The sequence below is a fragment of the Phalacrocorax aristotelis genome, chromosome W (genome assembly GCF_949628215.1).
Source record: "Phalacrocorax aristotelis chromosome W, bGulAri2.1, whole genome shotgun sequence".
In the NCBI taxonomy this organism is placed as follows: domain Eukaryota; kingdom Metazoa; phylum Chordata; class Aves; order Suliformes; family Phalacrocoracidae; genus Phalacrocorax; species Phalacrocorax aristotelis.
The window spans coordinates 11,985,316-12,012,148 of NC_134310.1; the positions used below are offsets into that span (position 1 = coordinate 11,985,316).

Sequence of the window (26,833 nt, forward strand, 5' to 3'; positions counted from 1 at the left end):
TAGTTGTTACTAAGTAGTTCTTATACTAGTCAAGGACTTCTCTAGCTTCCCATGCTCTGCCAGGTGCAGAAGAAGCTGGGAGGGGAGGGAGCACAGCTAAGATAGCTGATCCAAACTGGCCAAAGGGATGTTCCATATCATATGATGTCATGCTCAGTATATTAACTAGGGGCGGGTGGCTGGGGGGAAGCAGCTATCGCGGCTTGGGGACCAGCGGTGTTGGTCGGTGGGTGGTGAGCGGTTTTATCACTTGTTGTTTGATTTCTCCCGTCCCCCGCCCCAAGGTTTCACCTCTCTGTCTCCACCTCTCTCCCTCTCCCTCTCTCCCATTATTTTCAATATATTAGCATTGTTATTATTACTATTACCATTAATGTTTTATTTTAACTGTTAAACTGTTCTTATCTCAACCCATGCGAGTTTTCTTACTTTTGCTCTTCCAATTCTCTACCCCATCCCACAGGGGTGCAGGGACTGAGCAAGCGGCTGTGTGGTGTTTAGTTGCGGACTGGGAATGAACCACGACAATCCTTTTTGGCACCCAATGTAGGGCACGAAGGGTTTGAGATAATAACAGTTGCTGGTCACAGCATTGATTCATCTGTTCTCAATATTAGTTTATCCAATCTATACCATGCTGGTTTTGATGTACATGTACATGTTTTTGTAGTTTGTTGTGCTCTGCAATGATTAGAGATTTTTTGCCTGGGAGATTTGTTATTAAAACACTGGCCTTGACCTTTCTTGGTTATTTGGGTCTTGCATGGAAGCTGTTACTATACTTCGGGTACCACTCCATGGAGACAGTTAGCAATTATACCTCCTCCTATGAGAGTTTTTTTTTATAGAGGAAATACAGAATGGCACCTTAGCTACCTTCTTCTATGATGTTTCCTCCTTCATTACAACAACTTTTCAGCATCTTGAACATCCTTGGGTAGGTAAGATATACTTTTTTGTATTTCTTGGGCGTGTTGTTTCGGTTTTGTCTAAGGCTAGTATGCAATTTAAGAATATCATCCAGACATCTGCCCCAAGGCTTGATAGCTGTGTGGCAGGGTATGTGAGATAGTATGGGCAAATGCCTAAGACAGTGGGCACCCCCAGTGTTGTGGGACTTCACCCCTGAACAAGTGCAGAATCCTGAAAGATTAGTAGAATATTTGGAGGAAGTATGTTGTCACCCAGGCAATTCCAGAGAGATACAAATCACTGCAATGTGCTGGGGCCTGGCCCATGCCTATCGAGCCCTGTTTAACACTATTCAGTACCCTCAAGGGGAAGAGAAGGCCTCTGGATCTAAAAAGACAAAGACAAGGAAAGCAACAAACACTGCGGCCACTCAAACCCCCATGACAGGCACTGCAGCTGAATACACAAGAAGAAATCTTGGAAGAGGAAGACAACTCATTTAGAAAGAGATGATGGAAGAGCAGGGCCATCATGAAGAGAGGAGGAGGAAGAGGAAGAACTCACAAATGAGACAGACAGCAAATGCCCGATCCTTGAACTTGAGTGAGTTGCAAGATATGCAAGAAGATTTCGGCTGTCGTTCAGGTGAGCACATTGTCACCTGGCTGCTCCGATGCTGGGATAATGGGGCCAGTAGCCTGGAATTAGAGGGAAAAGAAGCCAAACAACTTTCCCTTTCTGGGGAAGGGGATGTTGACAGAGCAATTGGAAAAGGGACACAAGCCCTCAACCTATTTAGGCGACTCCTGTCTGATGTGAAGGAAAGATATCCCTTCAAGGGAGATGTTATATATCACCCAGGAAAATGGATGACCATGGAGAAAGGTATACAATACCCGAGGGAATTAGCCATGCTTGAGGTGATTTATGGTGACCTGGATAATGAACAGTCACCCAAAGATTCAGAAGAAGCCCAGTGCATGCGACCCATGTGGCAGATGTTTGTACGGAGCGCACCATCGTCGCATGTAAATTCATTGGCAGTAATGTCCTGGAAAGTTGAAGAGGTACCCATGGTGCGGGATGAGATTGATAAACTCTGGGATTATGAAGCAAATACCTTTTCCTCCCTCATCTCGGCTGTGGAGAAACTGTCCTGAGAGGTCCAGCAACTCAAAGACGATCTGTCCTACTCCCCACAAGTACAGACCATTATCTCAGCCGTTAGGAGTAAGCAACCTTCTGTTCAGGAAAGAAGATAAACACAACGGGCCACCCTGTGGTTCTACCTGTGTGACCACAGAGAGGACATGATGAGGTGGGATGGCAAGCCTACCTTGACCCTAGAGGCACGGGTACGTGAGCTGCAAGGAAAAACAGTCACTCAGGGAGGCTCTTCCAGGAAAACTGCTGCCCCAGTTTCCAGTAATCAATTCCCCAGAGACAGGAGCAGAAGCGCTGATTTTATTTCTAAGTGTAATAGAGGGACTCCTGATTCACATTTACAGGAAGTGAGTAGCAAATAATATGATCAGGACTACAGCGGCCCTGCCTCCAGCCAGGTGGAGGAAAGGGAGAACCAGGTTTACTGGACTGTGTGGATCCAATGGCCTGGCACATCCGACCCACAGGAGTATAAATCTTTAGTGGACACTAGTGCACAGTGCACCCTAATGCCATCAAACTATATAGGGGCAGAACCCATCAGTATTGCTGGAGTGACAGGGGGATCCCAAGAGCTAACTGTATTGGAGGCCGAGGTGAGCCTGACCAGGAATGAGTGGCAAAAGCACCCCATTGTGACTGGCCCAGAGGCTCCATGCATCCTTGGCATAGACTACCTCAGGAGAGGGTATTTCAAGGACCCAAAAGGGTACAAGTGGGCTGCCTTGGAGACGGAGGAAATTAAGCAGCTGTCTACCTTGCCTGGTCTCTCGAAGGACCCTTCTGTTGTGGGGTTGCTGAAGGTCAAAGAACAACAGGTGCCGATCGCCACGACAACAGTGCATCATCAGCAATATTGCACCAACTGAGACTCCCTGATTCCCATCCATGACCTCATTCACCAACTGAGGAGCCGAGGAGCCAAGGAGTCATCAGTAAGACCCACTCACCCTTTAACAGTCCCATGTGGCCAGTGTGGAAGTCTCATGGGGAGAGTAACAGAAGACTTATCTCTGCCCATGACTTTTTGTACTTTGGCTCTTCCAGTTCTCTCCCCCAGCCCACTGTGGGGGGAGTGAGTGATTGGCTGTGTAGTGCTTAGCTGCTGACTGGGGCTAAACCACGATGCAATGGTAGCCGAAACTTGCATTTCAAGGCAAAGGACATCAGAGAGAACCTGATGGAAACTCTAATGGAGAGTTGATATTAACAGTAGACTACCATGGCCTGAACAAAGTCACTCAACTGTTGAGTGCTGCTTTGCCAGACATGCTAGAACTTCAATACGAACTGGAGTCAAAGGCAGCCAAGTGGTATGCCACAACTGATATTGCCAATGCATTCTTCTCCATCCCTCTGGCAGCAGAGTGCAGGCCACACTTTCCTTTCACATGGAGGGGCATCCAGTACACCTGGAATCGACTGCCCCAGGGGTGGAAACACAGTCCTACCATTTGCCATGGACTGACTCAGACTGTACTGGAACAGGGAGAAGCTCCAGAACACCTTCAATACATTGATGACATCATTGTGTGGGGTAACACAGTGGAAGAAGTTTTTGAGAAAGGAAAGAAAATAGTCCAAATCCTTCTGAAGGCTGGTTTTGTCATAAAACACAGTAATGTCAAGGGACCCCCACAAGTGATCCAGTTCTTAGGAATAAAATGGCAAGACTGACGTTATCAGATCCCAATGGACATGGTTAAGAAAATTACAATTATGAAACTGATCACCCAATGGGCTTGAATAGGAAACCCCAGTCGCCCAGGAATCTTGGAAGTGATTATGGACTGGCCAAAAGGCAAAGATTTTGGATTATCACCAGAGGAGGAGGTGACACATGCTGAAGAAGCCCCACTGTATAACAAACTGTCAGAAAATTAGAAGCAGTATGCCCTGTTCGCTGATGGGTCCTGTCTTTTTGTGGGAAAGCATCGGAGATGGAAGGCTGCTGTATGGAGTCCTACACAACAAGTAGCAGAAACTGCTGAAGGAGAAGGTGAATCGAGCCAGTTTGCAGAGGTAAAGGCCATCCAGCTGGCCTTAGACATTGCTGAACGGGAAAAGTGGCCAGTGCTCTATTTCTATACTAACTCATGGATGGTCCAAATGCCCTGTGGGGCTGGTTACAGCAATGGAAGCAGAGCAACTGGCAGCGTAGAGGCAAACCCATCTGGGCTGTCACATTGTGGCAAGATATTGCTGCCCGGGTAGAGAACCTGGTTGCGAAAGTACGTCATGTGGATGCTCACGTCCCCAAGAGTCAGGCCACTGAAGAACATCGAAACAACCAGCAGGTAGATCAGGCTGCCAAGACTGAAGTGGCTGAGGTGGATCTGGACTAGCAACATAAGGGTGAACTATTTCTAGCTCGGTGGGCCCATGACACCTCAGGCCATCAAGGGAGAGATGCAACATAGGGATGGGCTCGTGACCAAGGGGTGGACTTGACCATGGACGCTATTGCACAGGTTATCCACGAATGTGAACCGTGCGCTGCAATCAAGCAAGCAAAGTGGGTAAAGCCTCTGTGGTATGGGGGACGATGGCTGAAGTATAATTATGGGGAGGCCTGGCAAATTGACTATATCACACTCCCACAAACCCACCAAGGCAAGTGCCGTGTGCTCACAATGGTAAAAGCAACCACCGGCTGGCTGGAAACATATCCCACGTGTCCCACACCACTGCCCGGAACACTATCCTGGGTCTGGAAAAGCAAGTCCTGTGGCGACATGGCACCCCAGAGAGAATTGAGTCAGACAACGGGACTCATTTCCGAAATAACCTCATAGACACCTGGGTTAAAGAGCACAGCATTGAGTGGGTGTATCGCATCCCCTATCATGCACCAGCCTCTGGGAAAATTGAAAGATACAATGGACTATTAAAGACTAAATTGAGAGCAATGGTTGGTGGAACATTTAAACACTGGGCTTCATATTTAGCAAAAGCCACCTGGTTAGTCAACACGAGGGAATCTGCCAGTCGAGCTTGCCCTGCCCAGTCAGAACTCTTATGTAGTGTGGAAAGGGATAAAGTCCCTGCAGTGCACATGAAAAATATGCTGGGTAAAACAGTCTGGATTATTCCTGTCTTGGGCAAAGGCAAACCCATTTATGTAATTGGTTTTGCTTGAGGACCTGGGTGCACTTGGTGGGTGATGCAGGGGGATGGAAAATTCCGGTGTGTACTTCAAGCCACCGAGACGATAGGTTTCAGAGCAGACAGTTGTGACAAAGGATCCTTCCTAAAGTGGCAAAATCGCGGCAAAAGCGTGAATGCAAAAGCGCAAGGAGAGAGAGGGTAGCCCAGCCCCCGCCCAGAGCAGGAAGGAGTGAGCTCCTGATGTGAGGCAGCTCAGACTCAGCGTGGGCAGAGACAAGAGCAAAGGTGGCAAAACACTCTCATGTGCAAAAGCAGGCCCCAGGGAGTGGGAGCGACCAGGAGCCCAGCAAACAGGGAGGGGGAATAGGGCATGGCACCTCAGAAGGGTGTGGCACGGCATTTTACATGGCAGTTCATGTAGGCAGGGTGTGCGGGCAGGGCGTGGTCCCTTTCCTGGCTCTAAAGGCTCTAAAGGGTAACTCACATAGTGGTCATTGCCCCCCAGGAGAGGACTTAGCTACAGTTTCCACTCACCTGAGAACCTTCGCCAGAAGGAATGTGGTGACCAAGATGGAGGCCCTGAACAGACACGCAGCTGTCCAGGTCTCCGGCTGCAGGGAGTGTCTGAGCCTGGCATTCGCGTCAGAGGGCAGCAGAGATAACAGCTGCTTGCCGTGTGACCAGGTGGATGATCTACTCAGCCTGGTGGCAGAGCTGAAGGAGGAAGCAGAAAGGTTAAGGAGCATCAGGGAGTGTGAGAGGGAGATAAATTGGTGGAGCCGCACCCTACCATCCCTGGGGCCAAGGAAGCAGATGGAGGCTCCACAAGAGGCAGAGGATCCCCTACCCTCTTGCCACCAAGCAGAAGGAGGGAATGTAAGAAATGGAGGGGAATAGGAACAGTTCCCTGCTTGGGGTGGCAGGCGAATCCCCTCCTGGCCTCCCTCACCTTCCCAGCTTCCCCTACACAACAGATATGGGACTCTGGAACTGGAGGGCCAGGCAACTGAGAATGCAGGTGAAGGTCCGTCCAGGGGGTTGCCTAGGGAGAGTCGGTCAGCCCCATGCATTATGACCGCCTCTGTTAAGAAAAGGAGGGTAATTGTAGGGGAACAGAGGCCCCAGTATGCTGACCAGACCCATCCCACAGGGAACTCTGCTACCTCCCTGGGGCATGGGTCAGAGATGTTACTAGGAAACTCCATAGTCTGGTAAGGCCCTCTGATTATTACCCACTATTGGTTGTGCAGGTGGGCAGTGATGAGGTGGCAGAGAGAAGCCCAAGAGTGATCAAAAGGGACTTCAGGGCACTGGGGCGACTGGTTGAAGGACTGGGAGCGAAGGTAGTGTTTTCCTCAGTCCCGTCAGTGGCAAGGAAGAAGAATACTGAAAGGAACAGGAAAACTCATCTGATTAACATGTGACTCAGAGGCTGGTGCCATTGGTGGAATTTTGTTTTTTTTGATCATGGGGAGGTTTACATGGCACCGGGCCTGCTGGTGGCAGATGGAGTTCACCTATCTCAAAGGGGGAAAAGGATTCTTGCACATGAGTTGGCGGGGCTCATTGAGAGGGCTTTAAGCTAGGTTCCAAGGGGGAAGGGGATGTAGCCAGGCCCACCAGAGAGGAGCCTAGGGGTGGTGTGCCAGGGTTGGGGGTGAAACCGATAGCCCACCTCAAGTGCATCTACACCAATGCACGCAGCATGGACAACAAACAGAAGGCGCTGGAAGCCATTCTGCAGCAGGATAGCTATGACTTAGTTGCCATCACAGAGACATGGTGGGATGACTCTTATGACTGGAGTGCTGCAATGGATAGCTATAAGCTCTTCAGAAGGGATAGGCAAGGAAGGAGAGGTGGTGGGGTGGCTCTGTATGTTAGGGAGTGCTTCGATTGCGTAGAGCTTAGTGACTTTGATGATAAGGTTGAGTGCTTATGGGTAAGGATGAGGGGGAAGGCCAACAAGGCAGATATCCTGCTGGGGGTTTGTTATAGACCACCCAATCAGGAGGAAGAGGTAGATGAAGTGTTCTACAAGCAGCTGGAGGAAGTATCACAATCAGTTCCCCTTGTTCTAGTGGGGGACTTCAATTTACCAGACGTCTGCTGGAAATACAACACAGCAGAGAAGAAACAGTCTAGGAGGTTCCTGGAGTGTGTGGAAGATAACTTCCTGACACAGCTGGTAAGTGAACCTACCAGGAGAGGTGCCTCAATTGACCTGCTCTTCACAAACAAAGAAGGACTGGTGGGAGATGTGGTGGTCGGAGGCCATCTTGGGCTTAGCGACCATGATATGATTGAGTTCTTGATTCTTGGCGCAATAAGAGGGGTCCGCAGAACCACTACCATGGACTTCCGGAGGGCAGACTTTGGCCTGTTTGGAAGAGTCCCTTGGGAGGAAGTCCTTGAAGGGCAAAGGAGTCCAGGAAGGCTGGGCTTTCTTCAAGAAGGAAGTCTTGCAAGTGCAGGAGCAGGCTGTCCCAAAGTGCTGCAAGACGAACCGGTGGGAAAGACAACAGGCCTGGCTGAACAGGGAGCTTTTGCTGGCACTCAGGAGAAAAAGAGAATTTACCACTTTTGGAAGAAGGGGCAGGCAACTCAAGAAGAATACAGAGGTCTTGTTAGGTCTTGCAGAAAGAAAATTAGGCAAGCAAAAGCCCAGGTAGAGCTCAACCTGGCTACTGCTGTAAGGGATAACAAAAAACGTTTTTACAAATACATTAACAGCAAATAGAGAACCAAGGAGAATCTCTACCCTCTATTGAACGTGGAGGGGAATGTTGCTACTGAGGATGAGGCAGTAAATACCGCCTTTGCCTCAATCTTTAACAGTCAGACCAGTTATCCCCAGGGTATTCAGCCCCTGGAGCTGGAAGGCAGGGACAGGGAGCAGAATAAACCCCCCATAATCCAGGAGGAAGCAGTTTACGACCTGCTGCACCACCTGGACACTCACAAGTCTATGAGGCCGGATGGGATCCACCCAAGAGTACTGAGACAGCTGGCAGAGGAGCTCACCAAGCCACTCTCCATCATTTACCAGCAGTCCTGGTTAACAGGGGAGGTTCCAGATGACTGGAGGCTTGCCGATGTGATGCCCATCTACAAGATGGGCCGGAAGGAGGATCTGGGGAACTACTTGCCTGTCAGCCTGACCTCGGTACCAGGGAAGGTTATGGAGCGGTTCCTCTTGAGCGATCTCACCAGGCAAGTGCAGGACAACCAGGGGATCAGGCCCCGTCAGCATGGCTTCATGACAGGCAGGTCCTGCTTCACCAACCTGAGCTCCGTCTATGACAGTGTGAACTGCATACTGGATGAGGGAAAGGCTGTGGATGTTGTCTACCTGGACTTTAGTAAAGCCTTTGATACTGTCTCCCACAGTATCCTCCTAGAGAAGCTGGCGGCTCATGGCTTAGACAGGTGTCCTCTTTGCTGGGTAAAAAACTGGCTGGATGGTCGAGCCCAGAGAGTTGTGGTGAATGGAGCTAAATCCAGTTGGCAGCTGGTCACAAGCGGGGTTCCCCAGGGATCAGTACTGGGGCCAGTCTTTAATATTGTTGTGGTTTAGCTGGCAACTCAGCCCCACACAGTCGCTCGCTCACTCCCCTACCGGTGGGACGGGGGAGAGAATCAGAAGGGTAAAGCTCGTGGGTTCAGATAAGAAGAGTTTAATAATTAAAATAAAACAACAACAACAAAAATGCAATGGAAAGGAAAACAATGAGAGGCACGAAACCCGGGGCGGGGTTGGGGGGAAGGGGGAATGAACCACCAAAACAAACCGCACGTGACGCAGCTGCTCACCACCTGCTGACCCAATGCTGCCAGTCCCCGAGCCACAAATACCCCCCCTCGTGCCAACTGCCCCTGTTAGTATACTGGTCATGGTGTCACATGGTATGGCATGAATGTCCCATTGGCCAGTTGGGGTCAGCTGCCCCGGCCGTGGCCCTGCCCCTCCTAGCCTCCTGCCCACATTGCAGAGTATGGGAAGCTGGAAAGGTTCCTGACTACTACAGGCACTACAGTGAAGAGAATTAACCCCTTCTCAGCCAAAACCAGCACAAATATCAATGATCTGGATGAGGTGATCGAGTGCACCCTTAGTAAATTTGCAGACCACACCAAATTGGGTGGGAGTGTTGATTTGCTCAAGTGTAGGAAGGCTCTGTAGAGGGACCTGGACAGGCTGGACTGATGGGCCAAGGTCAGTTGTATGAGGTTTAACAAGGCCAGGTGCTGGGTCCTGCACTTTGGTCACAACAACCCCATGCAACACTACAGGCTTGGGGAAGAGTGGCTGGAAAACTGCCTGGCAGCCCAGGTGGCCAAGGCGGCCAGCAGCATCCTGGCTTGTATCAGGAATAGTGTGGCCAGCAGGACTAGGGAAGTGATCGTGCCCCTGTACTCGGCACTGGTGAGGCCACACCTCGAATATTGTGTTCAGTTTTGGGCCCCTCACTACAAGAAGGACATTGAGTTGCTGGAGTGTGTCCAGAGAAGGGCAACAAAGCTGGTGAAGGGTCTGGAGAGCAGGTCTTATGAGGAGAGGTTGAGGGAACTGGGGTTGTTTAGTCTGGAGAAGAGGAGGCTGAGGGGAGACCTTATCTCTCTCTACAACTACCTGTGAGGAGGTTGTAGTGAGGTGGGTGTTGGTCTCTTCTCCCAAGTCACTAGCAATAGAAGGAGAGGCAATGGCCTCAAGCTGCATCAGGGGAGGTTTAGATTGGATATTAGGAAAAATTTATTCACTGAAAGAGTGGTCAGGCATTGGAACAGGCTGCCCAGAGAGGTGGTGGAGTCACCATCCCTGGAGGTGTTCAAAAAACATGTAGACGTGGCACTTGAGGGCATGGTTTAGGAGTCATGGTATTGTTGGGTTGACGGTTGGACTTGATGATCCTAGAGGTCTTTTCCAACCTTATAAATTCTATGATTCTATGATTCTGTGATTCAAGGGGATTTGATTTTGGGTGAAAAGTGAATGGTATGATGTTAATTGCTATATAATATTATATGTCATCTCTTCTGTGTTTGGTATATGCCATATCTATGATATCACAGTAGGAATCTTCCAGTTCATGGAGAATGAAGTTTGATTAAACCAAGCAAAGTGCAGAGGTGATGGAACAAGGACTGAATTCAATATGCAACACCACACACACCATCTCTCCAGCCCTGAAGGACTGTTACGATAGATAAGGCAGTCTTTTTTTTTTTTTTTTTTTTTTTTGGCTGTCTCTAAACTTCTAATAATTTCCATTAATAAATACATAGATAATGGAAGTAGGTATTTCAATGTTATAATTTAGTATATACTTGTACTTTAGAAGGAGTGCAGTGCTTCAGCCAGTCCTCTAGTTACACAATATTCTATGCAAAGCAATTATTCTGCTTCTATTTTGACCTGATGATGAATAGTCTGCACTCAGAAGTTAAATCTGACACTGTTGAATGGAGTGACTCATTTGGTTTGGACATAAATTTGAACTACTCATTCAGAGACAAGATGCTTTTGTCTAGCAGTTGCCCAGGGTTAAAGCTTTCTCTTAATTTATATTCATTATTAATATTGCTCATTTTCTGGTACAGATTTTCCTTTATACATGGAGCCTAACATTTTATATGTAGGCAGTTATAGAAATGTTACCTTGCCTTACTCTACCTTATAGAATAATTCTATAATGTATGTTGAGACCTGTGATTTATTTACTGTACACTTAGGCATAATTTCATATTCAAGCCTTACATTTTGTCTCTTGGCTTTTAGCTGTGTTGATAAGTTAGTGTATTATTCCAAAAGGTACAGTTGGTGCAAGTGCTGACACATCAGCATAACAGTCTTCACATACTTAATGCTTCTCATAAGTTCCCCTGTAAAGAAGGGAGTTGGGAGCAGATGAGAAGCAATGACTTTACGGCAGACTGCAGCGCTTCTGTAGCACTGGGGCTTATTTAAAGAGATTTATGACTGGGGAGAAGACAGGTTCTTGGTAGGGAGGGAAGGTGGGACCCTAGAGACATTTGAAGGAGCACTTGCTGTCATTTTGATCATCTGCCAAAAAGTGACTGCAAGGCATGTAATTTCAGTGTTGCCTTTCTCAGTCATTTTACAGCTCTTCTTTCCCTTTTGCATAGTGATCCTTTGCAGAGAGGGAGAGTAAGGGGAAGGAGAGATATTTTCAGTGGCCAGTCAAGGCTTTTTAGGAACCTGGCTTTTTTATGAAGCTTTGACAGGAAAGGCATTGGGAGGTAGCGTGTGAATAGTGACCTCTATAACAGTAGCTCAGTTAGCTACAAGTGTCAATCCCTCTGCTTGTCTTGGACTTGCAGATATCATTCTGCTTTAAATTAATAATGGGTAGAAAGATACTGCATATCAAAACTGGAAAATATACATGTAAAACGTAAATAAAGTGTGTTACATTTCTCTTGGTACTACTTAAAAAACAAAAGCCATTATTTACCAGTTAATTAAATTACCAGCTATGGTATATTGCCCACCCTTTCTGCTACACAATTCCAGAAGATAAAAAGAGAAAAAGTACATGCACTTCTTTCTGCACTCAGTATGTCCCTACAGGTTGACTCTTTATTAAAATATCTCCACTAGTATATAAAAACCCTGCACAAGATATTTGCTGTTGATGTAACCCTGCAAATATTACTGGTGTGAGTTTCAATTCTGAATGTCCTGCAAAAGCTTGACATGAAACTAAGGAGAAATAGAGAAAAAGAGATAACAAAAATATCTCATTGTGCTGGTTTTGGCTGAGAAGGTGTCATGGTTTAGCTGGCAACTCAGCCCCACACAGTCGCTCGCTCACTCCCCCACCGGTAGATGGGGGAGAGAATCAGAAGGGTAACGCTCGTGGGTTGAGATAAGAACAGTTTAATAATTAAAATAAAAAACCAAAAAAACCACAACAACAAAAATGCAATGCCAAGGAGAACGACGAGAGGCGCGAAACCCCGGGGGGGGTGGGGGAAGGGAGGGGAGAGGGGGAATGAACCGCCAAAACAAACCGCACGTGACACAGCCGCTCACTGCCCGCCGACCTGACGCCACGCCTCTTCCGAGCCGCAAACTGGCCCCATTTAATATACTGGTCATGGTGTCACATGGTATGGAATGAACATGCCATTGGCCAGTCGGGGTCAGCCGCCCCCACCATGGCCCTGCCCCTCCCAACCTCCAGCCAATGAGGGCGAAGGGAAGCTGGAAAGGTAGCCGACACCCCACAGTGAGGAGAATTAACCCCTTCTCAGCCAAAACCAGCACATTCTCCACCCCTTATTCCATACCATTTACACCATGCCCAGGTCCCATACCATCCGATACAACCTTACCAATCACCACCCCTCCCCTTCCAATCCTTTGACATAATACAGAGACATCATTCCCTTAGTCTATGGACCTTCCCTGTAAAATGTCCATTAAAATGTCCATTAAGTTCACTCGGTCCATGACTCTGTGCACCATCTGTTGTATCAGTCTTTCAGGGTGGGAGAGATGGTGTGTGTGGCGTGGGGTTGCTGCATATCAAGTCAGTCATCGTTCCATCACTGCTGCAATTTCCTTGTTTCACAGTTTATCTGCCATGGGTTGGGAGGCTTGTACTCTGATATCAATGACACAACACAGAGCTGACACACAATATTATATAGCAGTTCGCATTGTGCCATTCAGTTCATTGGCTGTTTTGGACCAAAATCAAATCCCCTCGAGGCACATATCAGATTTCTCCAGCCTCCCGCATCACCCACCAAGTGCACCCAGGTCCTTGAGCAAAAGCAATCCCACAAATGGGTTTGCCTTTGCCTGAGGCAGGAATAAACCACACTGTTTTCCCCAGCATATATTTTACATGCACTACAGGGACGCTGTCCCCTTCCACAGTACCTAAGGGTTCTGACTGGGCAGGGCCAGCTCGATTGGCAGATCCCGTCGTGTTGACTAAACACGTGGCTTTTGCTAAATGTGAAGCCCAGTGTTTAAATGTTCCACCAACCATTGCTCTCAATTTAGTCTTTAGTAGTCCATTGTATCTTTCAATTTTCCCAGAGGCTGGTGCATGATAGGGGATGCGATACACCCACTCAATGCTGTGCTCTTTAACCCAGGTGTCTATGAGGTTATTTCGGAAATGAGTCCCGCTGTCTGACTCAATTCTCTCTGGGGTGCCATGTCACCACAGGACTTGTTTTTCCAGACCCAGGATAGTGTTCCGGGCAGTGGTGTGGGACACGTGGGATATGTTTCCAGCCAGCCGGTGGTTGCTTTTACCATTGTGAGCACACGGCGCTTGCCTTGGTGGGTTTGTGGGAGTGTAATATAGTCAATTTGCCAGGCCTCCCCATATTTATACTTCAGCCATCGTCCCCCATACCACAGAGGCTTTACCCGCTTCGCTTGCTTGATTGCAGCGCACGTTTCACATTCATGGATAACCTGTGCAATAGCGTCCATGGTCAAGTCCACCCCTTGGTCACGAGCCCATCCCTATGTTGCATCTCTCCCTTGATGGCCTGAGGTGTCATGGGCCCACCGAGCTAGAAATAGTTCACCCTTATGTTGCCAGTCCAGATCCACCTCAGCCACTTCAATCTTGGCAACCTGATCCACCTGCTGGTTGTTCCGATGTTCTTCAGTGGCCCGACTCTTGGGGACGTGAGCATCCACATGACGTACTTTCACAACCAGGTTCTCTACCCGGGCAGCAATATCTTGCCACAATGCGACAGCCCAGATGGGTTTGCCTCTGCGCTGCCAGTTGCTCTGCTTCCATTGCTGCAGCCAGCCCCACAAGGCATTTGCCACCATCCAGGAGTCAGTATAGAGATAGAGCACTGGCCACTTTTCCCGTTCAGCAATGTCTAAGGCCAGCTGGATGGCCTTTACCTCTGCAAACTGGCTCCATTCACCTTCTCCTTCAGCAGTTTCTGCTACTTGTTGTGTAGGACTCCATACAGCAGCCTTCCATCTCCGATGCTTTCCCACAAGATGACAGGACCCATCAGCGAACAGGGCATACTGCTTCTCATTTTCTGGCAGTTTCTTCCGTACGTGTCACCTCCTCCTCTGGTGATATTCCAAAGTCTTTGCTTTCTGTCCAGTCCATAATCACTTCCAATATTCCTGGACGACTGGGGTTTCCTACCCGAGCCTGCTGGGCGATCTGTGTGACCCATTTACTCCACGTAGCATCAGTTGCATGGTGTGTAGAGGGGACATTTCCTTTGAACATCCAGCCCAGCACCGGCAGTCGGGGTGCCAGGAGCAGCTGTGCTTCAGAACCAACCACTTCTGATGCAGCTCAAACCCCTTCATATGCTGCCAATATCTCTTTTTCAGTTGGAGTATAGCGGGCTTCGGACCCTCTGTATCCCCGACTCCAAAATCCTAGGGGTCGACCTCGGGTCTCCCCTGGTGCTTTCTGCCAGAGGCTCCAGGTAGGGCCATTCTCCCCGGCTGCAGTGTAGAGCACATTTTTTACATCTTGTCCTGCCCGGACTGGCCCAAGGGCTACTGCATGAACTATCTCCTGTTTAATCTGTTCAAAGGCTTGTCGTTGTTCAGGGCCCCATTTGAAATAATTCTTCTTCCCGGTCACTTGATAGAGAGGGCTTACAATCATACTGTAATTTGGAATATGCTTTCTCCAAAAACCCACAACACCCAAGAAAGCTTGTGTTTCCTTTTTGCTAGTTGGTGGAGACATGGCTGCTATTTTGTTGATCACATCCATTGGGATCTGACGGCATCCATCTTGCCATTTGATTCCTAAGAACTGGATCTCTTGTGCAGGTCCCTTAACTTTACTTTGTTTTATGGCAAAACCAGCTTTCAGAAGGATTTGGACTATTTTCTTTCCTTTCTCAAAAACTTCTTCCACTGTGTTACCCCACACAATGATGTCATCAATGTATTGAAGGTGTTCTGGAGCTTCTCCCTGTTCCAGTACAGTCTGAGTCAGTCCATGGCAAATGGTAGGGCTGTGTTTCCACCCCTGGGGCAGTCGATTCCAGGTGTACTGGATGCCCCTCCATGTGAAAGGAAAGTGTGGCCTGCACTCTGCTGCCAGAGGGATGGAGAAGAATGCATTGGCAATATCAGTTGTGGCATACCCCTTGGCCGCCTTTGACTCCAGTTCGTATTGAAGTTCTAGCATGTCTGGCACAGCAGCACTCAACAGTGGAGTGACTTCATTCAGGCCTTGATAGTCTACTGTTAGCCTCCACTGTACATTAGACTTCCGCACTGGCCATATGGGACTGTTAAAGGGTGAGTGGGTCTTGCGGATGACTCCTTGGCTCCTCAGTTGGTGAATGAGCTCATAGATGGGAAGCAGGGAGTCTCAGTTGGTGCGATATTGCTGCTGGTACACTGTTGTGGTGGCGATCGGCACCTGTTGTTCTTTGACCCTCAGCAGCCCCACAACAGAAGGGTCCTGCGAGAGACCAGGCAAGGTAGACAGCTGTTTAATTTCCTTTGTCTCCAAGGCAGCTACACTAACAGCCCACCTGTACGCTTTCGGGTCCTTGAAATACCCTCTCCTGAGGTAGTCTATGCCAAGGATGCACGGAGCCTCTGGGCCAGTCACAATGGGGTGCTTCTGCCACTCATTCCCAGTTAGGCTCACTTCGGCCTCCAATACAGTTAGCTCTTGGGATCCCCCTGTCACTCCAGCAATGCTGATGGGTTCTGCCCCTATAGAGTTTGATAGCATTAAGGTGCACTGTGCGCTGGTGTCCACTAAAGCTTTATACTACTGTGGGTTGTACGTGCCAGGCCATCGGATCCACACAGTCCAGGAGAGGCTGGTTATCCCTTTCCTCCACCTGGCTGGAGGCAGGGCCCCTCTAGCCTTGATCATGGCATTCGCAACTCACTTCCTGTAAATTTGAATCAGGAGTCTCTCTATTATGTTCAAAAATATAATCAGCGCTTCTACTCCTCTGTCTGGGGACTTGCTCACTGGAAACTGGAGCAGCAGCTTTCATGGGAGAGCCTCCCTGAGTGACTGTTCTTCCTTGCAGTTCATGCACTCGTGCCTGTAGGGTCGAGGTAGGCTTGCCATCCCACCTCATCATGTCCTCTCCATGGTCACGCAGGTAGAACCATAGGGTGGCCCGTGGTGTGTATCCCCTCCTTTGAGCCAAAGGATGCTTATTCCTAACAGCTGAGACACTACTCTGTCGAGGTGGGGAGTAGGACATATCTTCTTTGAGTTGCTGGACCTCTTGGGATAGTTTCTCCACAGCAGAGACGAGCGAGGAAGAGATATTTGTTTCGTAATCCCAGAGTCTATCACTCACCTCCGCCACCATTGGTGTCTCGTCATCTTTCCAGGACATTACTGCCAATGAGTTTGCATGCGAAGATGGTGCACTCCGTACAAACTTCCGCCACATGGGTCGTGTGCGCTCGGCTTCATCTGGATCTTTGGATGACCGTTGATCGTCCAGGTCACCATAAATCACCTCAAGCACAGCTATTTCCCTTAGATACTGGATGCCTTTCTCCATAGTTGTCCATTTTCCTGTGCGATATGTAACATCATCTTTGAAGGGATACCTTTCCTTCACTCCAGACAGGAGTCGCCTCAAGAGGCTGAGGGCTTGTGTTTTTTTCCCAATTGCTTTGTCAACATCCCCTTCCCCAGAAAGGGATCCCAATTGTTTGGCTTCTTTTTCCTCTAGTTCCAGGCTACTGGCCCCATTATCCCAGCATTGGGGCAGCCAGGTGACAATGTGCTCACCTGAACGACGAATGAAATCTTTTCACATATATTGCAACTCACTAATGGATAAGGATTGGATGGTCTCTATTTCATTTATGACTTCTTCCTCCTCTCCTCGTGATGGCCCTGCTTCTTCATCATCCCATTCTAAACGAGTTGATGTCTGCTTCCAATATTTCTTCTTGTGTATGGGGGCGACTGATACTTGCATGTGTTGGTTTTCTGAGCCAGCTCCAGTACTTGTCATGGGAGTTTGAGTAGCCACAGTGCTTGTCCTGGGCGTTTGAGTGGCCGTATTTCATGTCACTTTGCCTTTCAATTCAGAGACCTTCTCTTCCCCTTGGGGGCACTGAATACTGTTGAGCAGCGCTCGGTATGCATGGGCCAGGCCCCAGCATGTTGCAGTTATCTGTGTCTCTCTGGAGTTCCCAGCGTAGCAACATACTTTCTTCAAATATTCTACTAGTTTTTCAGGATTCTGCACTTGTTCGGGGGTGAAACTCCAAAACACTGGGGGTGCCCACTGCCCAAGGTATTTGCCCATGCTATCCCACATGCCCTGCCACTCATAACTATCAAGCCTTGGGGCAGATTTCTGGGTGATATTCTGAAGTTGCTTAGTCAAAACCAAAACAGCGTGCCCAAAAACTAACAATAAGTGCACCTTAACCACCCAAGGATGTTCCAGATACAAGAAGGTTGTTGTAATAAAGGCGGAGACATCACAGAAAAAGTTGCAAAGATACTATTCTGTATTTCCTCCATATAAAATCTCTCAGAGAAGGAGGTATAATTGCTAATTGCCTCAACAAGGTGGTATCCAAAGTACAGTAACGGTTTCAGCAAAAACCCCAAATACCAGATAAAGCTGAAAACCAGTGTTTGCATAACACATCTCATAGGCAAAACATTACTAATCACAGCAGAACACAGCAGACTAAACAAACCAACACTGATCTTTAACACCAACTGCAAAAAGGACAACATGGTGCTGTGACCAGCAGCTGTTATTATCTCCAACCCTTGAGCCCCACGTTGGGCGCCAAAAAGACTGTCGTGGTTTAGCCGGCAACTCAGCCCCACACAGTTGCTCGCTCACTCCCTCACCGGTAGATGGGGAGAGAATCAGAAGTGTAGCTGACCCCCCCCCCACAGTGAGGAAAATTAACCCCTTCTCAGCCAAAACCAGCACAGAAGGGGTTAATTCCCTTCAGTGTAGTGGTCAGGGACCTTTCCAGCTTCCTGCGCTCTGCCATTTTGGCCGGAGGCTTGGAGGGGCGGGGCCACAGCCGGGGCAGCTGACCCTGGCTAGTCAATGGGATGTTCATTCCATACCATGTGACACCATGACCAGTGTATTAAGGGGGGCAGTTGCGGCTTGGGGGTGTTGTAGTTGTCACGTGCAGTTTGTTTTGGTGGTTCATTCCCCCCGGGTTTCGCGCCTCTCATTGTTTTCCTTTCCATTGCATTTTTGTTGTTGTTGTTTTATTTTAACTATTAAACTGTTTTTATTTCAACCCACGAGCTTTACCCTTCTGATTCTCTCCCCCATCCCACTGGTGGGGGAGTGAGCGAGTGGTTGTGTGGGGCTGAGTCACTGGCTAAACCACAACACTCATAAATAGAATATGTATTTATAGTTTGAGTACTTCCCAGAGTTAGCCACATTAAGACTTGAAAACAATCTTGTATAAGTCCACTGAAGTTAGGCTGTTGCTCTAATGTGTTACGAGCTTTAACAAAGTATTGGTACTATTTAGCTAGATATTTCCACCAGAAAAGTGCCTCTATGGCCAGGAAGTAGTAGCTCCATGCTATTTTTTGGATATGCTGTTTCGTTTGATGGTGTGTATTCTTTGGCTACTGGGTGGTTTTTTTTGTTTTTTTCTTTTTGGTTTTTTTTGGTGAAACATATAGTAGAAGGAAAACAATACATAGCCCAATTTGCAATTACTTAATAGCAGGAGTTCCTTTTTTTCCCTAAGCTATCCTGCTGCTAAATTTAAACTCCGCATTCTTACTGTTTCTTTAATATTACTTATTCTCCCCATATTTGCCAGCAGCCTTTGCTTTAATTTGGTTTGGTTTGGTTTGGTCATGGTTTTGGAATCACCTATTCCCTCTTTTCTTCTATTCTGTATTTAGTCACCATTAAAACGTGGCTTGATCTGTGCTGTGAAGTCTGCTTGTTTTACTTTAGAGACTCTTTTGTGAGTGCATTCATTTTGTTTATAAGATTTTGAAATTTAAAGCATCTTTTGATGAATTCCCCTCTATTATGCTTAGTTTGTATATTGTGGGCAACTGTCATTTTTATACTGCTTGACATCATCAGTCCTGGATACTTATTAGTAGGGCCAGGGCTCCTTTAGACAGTACAGATCTCTGAAAAACTCTTAAATAGCAGACTCTCACATTTAGTTGTCACGTTGAAAAATATTAATCCTCAGTCCATGTGTAAGTCCAGGACTGGCGAGTGACTTGAAGTTCAATATCCTCAAAAAACCTATATATGTTATAATAATGGTTTTATACCACAGGAGAGCCATTAAACCTTTCTTCTCAAATGTATCAGATATCTATTTGTAGCTGTCATGAGTGGGAAATATCAGTCTTTAAAATATATCATTGGTTTACAGGAAGACTTTCAATTTAAGCACTGTTTTTTTTCCATATAGGGTCTACACAGTTGAATCTTAGTTAACCTGCTCTTACAGCTAGGAGGGACGGGTGAAAATCTTTTTCAGCTGACCAACTCTGTACAATTTGAAGTGGAGGTGTGAAGCTATAATGATATGGAATAAAAACTTCATTACTTATGACTGTCTCACAAAAATGTTTCTAGAATTCTTTTATTATGTCTAAATAATATAAAAAGATAATATATATTATTTGTAAACTTAGTTTTGTTCCGTGTAAGTGGCTTTTTCTGTTGTATTTGGTGCTTTATTCATAGCCAGCTTCATAATTATTTACCAGGCAGGGATAGTTGTGAGTGTGTGAGAGCACTGATTAACCTGTATTGGTGGAAGAAATACATACTAGAATCTGATGCTTCTCTTGTACATACAGATCAGCCCTTCATGAATTTGCAGGGAGTAAACCTTTAGGTATTACATAGACTGTGATGTTTGTCTGCATTAATTTTTGTCACTTGAATTTCATTCAAATTAAATGTCTATGAAAGTACTTTACTGAAAAATAAGCCTAGATGGGACTTGCATTTTTTTCTTCTGCTTGAAATAATTTTTATGCATTCATACTTAAAATATTTTAATAAAGCTCTGCCTTTGTTTATCTAATAATAGTGTTGTAGGAATTTTAGCTTAAAGATACAAGCAAGCCAGATTTTTTGGGATGTTATATGTTTTTTAGAACATCTAGTGTAGTTTGGAAAGAGAAGGAAATAAAAGAGAAATTCTTGGCTCCATAATGCCTTTCATTTAATGGCAGTAGAAACTCTTTATCAAATCAGAGGATAATAATAGACAAAACCACATAATTTGTATAAAATAATTCATGTGCCTGATTATCTTGCCAACTCTGCTCTCCTTTGACACTTAATTTCAATTCAGTTTCAGTTCAGTAAAGTTGTTCTGTAAAAATCAACATTTAATTTTGGCTTCTAAAGTATTAACACTTAAGATAATAGTTTTGAGGAGATAATAGTTCTGAGTATAAAATAAGAGGATTCTTCCTGAAAGTAGGTAACAATTTAGATTTATACTATAAATAACAGTTTATATTTGTGTAATAAATCAGTGTAAGCTAATTATTTTCTGCTTCTTAATCAGTAGGAATTTAATAAGATGCAGAATGGAGACACTTGTGCGTGTGTATTGTATAACTTGATGAATGCTAAATATAATAGAACTTGAAGTCATTATTAAAATGTTTTAATATAATTCCATGTAACCCACTAATTCAAGTTGTAGAGTCTCTCACTATGTGAGAAGTACAGTAGAATAAAAGCAAAATTTTGACAGTTGTTGTGCTGCAAATGCTTAATATAATTTTAAGTGTAATGAAAACATTGAACAACAATATATTTGGTTAAGTGACACCAATGCTTTGTGGAAGGTGATGATGACAGCCAGATCTTATTTTCTTTAAAAGAACTGAGTTTTTTCATCTGGTCAAGTCTTGAAGTCAAGGGCAACATTTCTTATAGATATAGGATCAGATTCAGTATTGGCTTTCAAAAAGCCTTATCCTTGTAAACTAGTTGAAGGCTACAAGTGGAGGCTCAAAATTAGACCCTCTTCTTGTAAGATCATGACCATCTTCAGATACTTTGCAATTTCTTCTGAGATTGTTGTTCTTTCTATGCAGTGTCAAAAAGAGCTGGGAAGAGGAGCTGCTGGCCTTCCAGAGACTGTGCTTGTGCTTCAGTTTAATAACATTAAATAGCAGGTTTAGCTCTTCTTCATGCATATGGTAAAAGGCTGTGTGGCCATAGGAGGTGCTTAACTTTTGGAAATACTGTAATTCAACCAGTTCTCTGCTGTACAGACACCCCTCTGTGACATTCATTGAACTCCATTAATTAAAGTCTTCTATCTTGGAGTTAAATGTTACCACTTGATTACTAAAAGCCTACTAAGACATTTAAAAATCAAGATGAGCTACTTAGCTTATATGACTTGCTTATCTCCTGCAAAAATCATTACTTGAAAAAGTATATAATAGGAAAGAAAATATTAAAATTAAACCACATACAGGGACTGAAAAGCCTATAATGTTCTATCTTAGGCTGTGGGCTACACAGTGTACTTTGTTTTTTAAAAAGGAAGTACCACGAGCCAGCACTGTGCCCTTGTGGCCAAGAAGGCCAACGGTATCCTGGGTTGCATAAAAAGGAGTGTGGCCAGCAGGTTGAGGGAGGTTATCCTCCCCCTCTACTCCGCCCTAGTGAGGCCACATTTGGTGTACTGTGTCCAGTTCTGGGCCCCCCAGTTCAAGAAAGACAGGGAACTACTGGAGAGAGTCCTGCGGAGAGCTACCAAGATGATCAGGGGACTGGAGCATCTCCCTTATGAGGAAAGGCTGAGAGGCCTGGGTTTGTTCAGCCTGGACAAGAGAAGACTGAGGGGGGAGTTCATCAATACCTATAAATATCTAAAGGGTGGGTGTCAGGACGATGGGACTGGACTCTTTCTAGAGGTGTCCAATGACAGGACAAGGGACAATGGGCACAAGATGGAACACAGGAAGTTCCACCTCAATATGAGAAAAAACTTCTTTACTGTGAGGGTGACAGAGCAGTGGAACAGGCTGCCCAGAGAGGTTGTGGAGTCTCCTTCCCTGGAGACATTCAAAACCCGCCTGGATGTGGTCCTGTGCCTCCTGCTCTGGGTGTGCCTGCTCAAGCAGGAGGGTTGGACAAGATGATCTCCAGAGGTCCCTTCCAACCCCTACCATTCTGTGATTCTGTGTACATATTGGTGTGATGAAGGATGATTAAAACTGCACCAGTGCCTTCTGCTAGGAAGACAGCCAATAAGTTTTTCAGGTGTCCGGTTGCGTAGCAGTAGCTGCCTGGGTATAACTGAAGTATTCTCCTTCCCAGATAATATCATGACCAGCAAGAGCTAGGGCAGGCTGACATATCTACAAAAGTTTTGCAAGGACTGTGCAAACAAGTTTTCTTTACACATTAGGTGAAACTGTGAATGTACCACCTTCCACTGTTCGCTTTGGTTAATACACAAAATGAAAGCTAGATTTTAAAACAAGTATCGGAATTGTTTGGTTCACTGTGTTAGAATATAAAGTAAGAGATAACAATCCTGGGTGTCAGTAGTCACCTGTTGTGTAGCTGGCTGAGCCAGGTAAGAGGGAGAGATCTGTAATAAGCAGGAGGCTGAATACTTGCAAATAAATCATAGGTCAGTTGTGTTTAGCACAAGATAATGTGAATCCTATGGTAATACACGTCTAAATTGCATTCACATGAGGGATGCTGGAAATCTGTGAGCCTCACATTAATACTGCCTAAAGTTCGTATCTCATTTAAGAAATAATGTTAGCACTTATATACACATAGCCTTCCTGAGCAGGTCACTTGGTAATTCTAATGTGTCATTTGTTTGTTTTACTTAAGGAATCAGCTGGAGGGGATATTCAGTCTCCTTTAACGCCAGAAAGTATTAATGGGACAGATGACGAAAGAGTGATGCCGGAAGTGACGCAGAACTCAGAACCAAGGGCTGAACCAACCCAGAATGCATTGCCATTTACCCATAGGTACAGATTCTATTCCCACATCCTAAGTGATACCTTTTTCCTTCTTTGTTAAAGGGACCTTCTCCCATGTCGTGGCTTACACCTAGCAAAGTTAAGAATTAAATTACGTGATATTTAAAAAAAAAAGTACTGGCTTTCAGATTTGCAGTGTAATCTTTGTTTTCACAAAAAAAAAAAAGAGGAAATTTCTTCAAATGAGATTTTGGGGGGCATTATTTTATAGTTTAATCAGCTGGATGCGAGCCCTTGAACATTGGTTAGTGCAGGTGTCCCTTTAACAGGAAGCATTATTTCAATGTTTGAGATCTTAGTAAAGTTAACTGCTTCGTAGAATATTCCAATTAAATTATTTTTGCACAAATTTTCTTTAAATGACTGATAGGATTGGATGTCAGCCTTTCACTGATGAGTTTTTGGAAGAAAAGGGACTCTTACAACACTTTTGGATTATAAAATTTAAAGCAGCCTTTAATTGAACAGTTGAAAACATTTTTCAACTTTTTTTTGAAACACGAGACAAGTGTAGTTCTGCTTCAGACTGAATTATAATTCATTGCATTAGGAATAATGTACTCTGTTCTTTAAGAAAACCAGGAGTTTTAATTTAATGATACAAATGATGAGTTAAGATGGGTATATCTCACCTATTAGAAATTATTGTAAACAGGACACTCAATAAAACACATTATGTACTGAGACCAAAGAGAGTAACTTAAATATTTAATAAACTTTGAGCAAGGATAGAAATATAAGATTTTTTTTTTTATAAACATGGTCTGAATAAGTTTAAATAGAGTTTAAGAGCCCTTGATCAAAGGTTGGGGAACACTAGGATGTCAGATATGTCATGCAAATAATTCAGAATGAGCAGAGATGGAATTGGAATTGTTCAAGACTAATTTTATGTAAGAGAATAATACTATTAAACATATCTGGAAAAAATAATTTTCATTTTCAAATGAGAAAAAATTTATACTTTTTCAGTAGAGTGATTGTGTTTATTTTTATACTTCAGTTGTCACCAGTGCATCTATTACATGTTTTACAAGAAACGGTGCTTTGTAAGAGAGCTCTGTGCATGTTGAAGGAGTATTACAAATTTTGCACATCAGTGTTCTGTAACAAGTTCATTTAAACTTGCTGTTTGTGTGCTGGAATTCTCTATCAATATTTTTGTGAAAAGGAGTTGTGATAAAGTCCTCAGAAGAGTAGTAGTGGTTGGTTTGTTGTTTGTTTTTTTTAAATGACAGCTGCAAAATCTTCCCTCTTGCTTTGCATATATAAATATGTTTTCTGGTATGCCAGTATAGTAACTATGCTTTGCTCTGCATTGACCATGACTGAAAATATTTTTTGAAACTACCCAGTTGTAATTTTTGATGGTATAGAATAGAACAGAGGTTACAAAATTTTTACATTTTGCATTTTTCTATCTACTTCACGTATGCAGTGTGGGTGCCTGGTTTTAGTTTATTGTCCTATTAAATACCACTAGCTAGAATTGGTCTTCCAACAATAACTCTGCATTTTGAGGGACACTTTTCATGATGATTCTTATGAGAATCATTTGTCTTGCTAATGGTAGCTTCAAGTTTGTTCATGAGCTATTACTGAAGAAAATGCAAATTTTTTCAAACACTTTGAAATTAATTGAATCTTGGACTAGATACGGTTTTTATTATAAATAAATGAAGATTCATATAGGTTACTTTTTTTTAATACTGAAAAGCCAAGTGAAGACTTTTATATATTATTATTTAACCCAGACAGAAAATGCTTTCAGGTGCTTTATGACAATTTTTCCATATAGAAAGAAAAAAATCCTTTTGTGTGCGTATGAGTGTCAAGAAACACTCTCAGCCAGAGGGAAACTACCATTTAAAAAAAATGTATATTCCAAAAGATTCCAGTTATTTCCCAGGCACCATTACGTTTTCCAAGTTGATGACAGAACTTAGTTTGGAAATCAGCTGCTTACATAATTGTAAGTATTGAAATGAACATTGTCCAGTTCATATCCCATGAGCATAATAGAGCAAAAGTCTAGTTGGTTCAATTTATCCTTATTGGGAAAGTCCTAATGCTGTTCACAAGTAGTGTGACTCTAGTCAACTGGTTGAGAGATAAGGATATTAAATGGTTATGAGCCTTGCACAGAAAGAAAAACTCTTGAAATTAAGCCTCTTACCTTTTTAAACTATGATGGTTAATGTTGAATTATGAAGTAATATTACTTGGGAACTCCCACATCTTATAATATAGCCTGAGCACTGCTCTCATTAGTAAACGTTGCCAAAACAAATGAAAGTAAAATGTAACATAAGCCTGGCATTATAATTTTTAAAAATCTTGGCTGAGACTCTGATCAAGTCTGATTTTTCTGAACAGTGGCTAGTACAGGAAGGCTTTTTTCTAACAAAAGCTAGCTAATGAAATCTAATATTTAAAATAATTAAGACTAAAAAGTGTGTATTTTCTTAACTAAATCTTAGTTTCCTCAGACATCTTCCTTTCTTTAAAAATATTTTTCGCATTCTTTAAAATGTGATTTTCTTCCCTCCCCATCTAAAAAAAGTTGACCATAAAAAGGTGTTTGGAGAAAAATATTGTTAAAAAATTTGTAACTATTTCCAATGTGACTGCACCTGGCTTTTAAATGTAAGTTTTAATCCTGCTAGTGCATAATATACAATTCCTGATGGCCTGAATGAGCCCAAAGAAATACCATACTGACCTTATTTAGCCTTAGAATATAATTCAAATATTAAAGTTGAATAGTGTGTCTGGTGAGCTCTGCAACTGCTGTTTGGGACTTTTTGGTAACTGGTGATTTTGCTCTTTTGCCTTTGAAGAGAATACATTTGTTTATAACAAGTTTTATTCCATTTTTGGCACCTCATGAAACTGGGATAAAACACTTTCAGAAACAAAACTTAAAATAAGAGGATTCTTCTGGGACAAATCTTGAAAGTCTTCAACTTTCTGTCAACTGTGACTTGTACCTTTTACCTCATTTTTTCATGTAATACGTAAAGATGTTCCATCTAAATTTAATGAAACTTGGAATTTCTATTGCATATTGTTTTGATTAGACAATATATATGTGTGTGTTTGTTGCTTGGTCATTAAAATTCCTATTTTTGTATTCAAAAAAGTTTTTAATATGAAATTTTGACTCATTGCCTTAGTGAAAATGGATTTATTTTGTGATGTTTATATATTAGTTATTTTATTGTCCAGATAGCTTACCATTTAATAATGCTGCAAGTAAATCCAATGCTGTAATATAAAATAAAAACCCAAAAATCTTGCTGCTAGCTCATGTTCCTTCACTGAGTTTTCATTAAGTTGTATGCAGAAATCTGTTTAGCAGATTTTTCACTTTATTGCAACTACTTACTTCTAGAAGCTTAAATATTTTACTTATGTTGCAGTAAAGATACTTTGTGAATCATGCTGATCTGTTAATTTGGCTTTAAAGAAAAGTTTTGAGTTAATAATTTTTGTGGCATTTTGTAATTTGAATTTATACTCAAATCCTAGTACTTGAATGTTCTTTATAGTGTTATGCATAGCTTCCTTACCAAGTATTTCTGGGGGTGTGTATTACTCTTTTTTTTTAATTCTTGTTTTTGAATGCTCTTTAGCGT

The 26,833-nt window shown here is 44.3% G+C and overlaps 1 protein-coding gene across 3 annotated transcripts in view; it reads left to right on the top strand.

The window, feature by feature from the left end:
• LOC142049403 (homer protein homolog 1-like) overlaps positions 1-26,833 on the top strand; it is a 126,960-nt gene that overhangs the window by 56,368 nt on the left and 43,759 nt on the right. For all 3 annotated transcript variants that reach the window (XM_075077097.1, XM_075077098.1, XM_075077099.1), the window contains exon 5: positions 23,041-23,183. In XM_075077097.1, the coding sequence (XP_074933198.1) occupies positions 23,041-23,183 (143 nt within the window). The remainder of the gene's footprint in view (positions 1-23,040; positions 23,184-26,833) is intronic.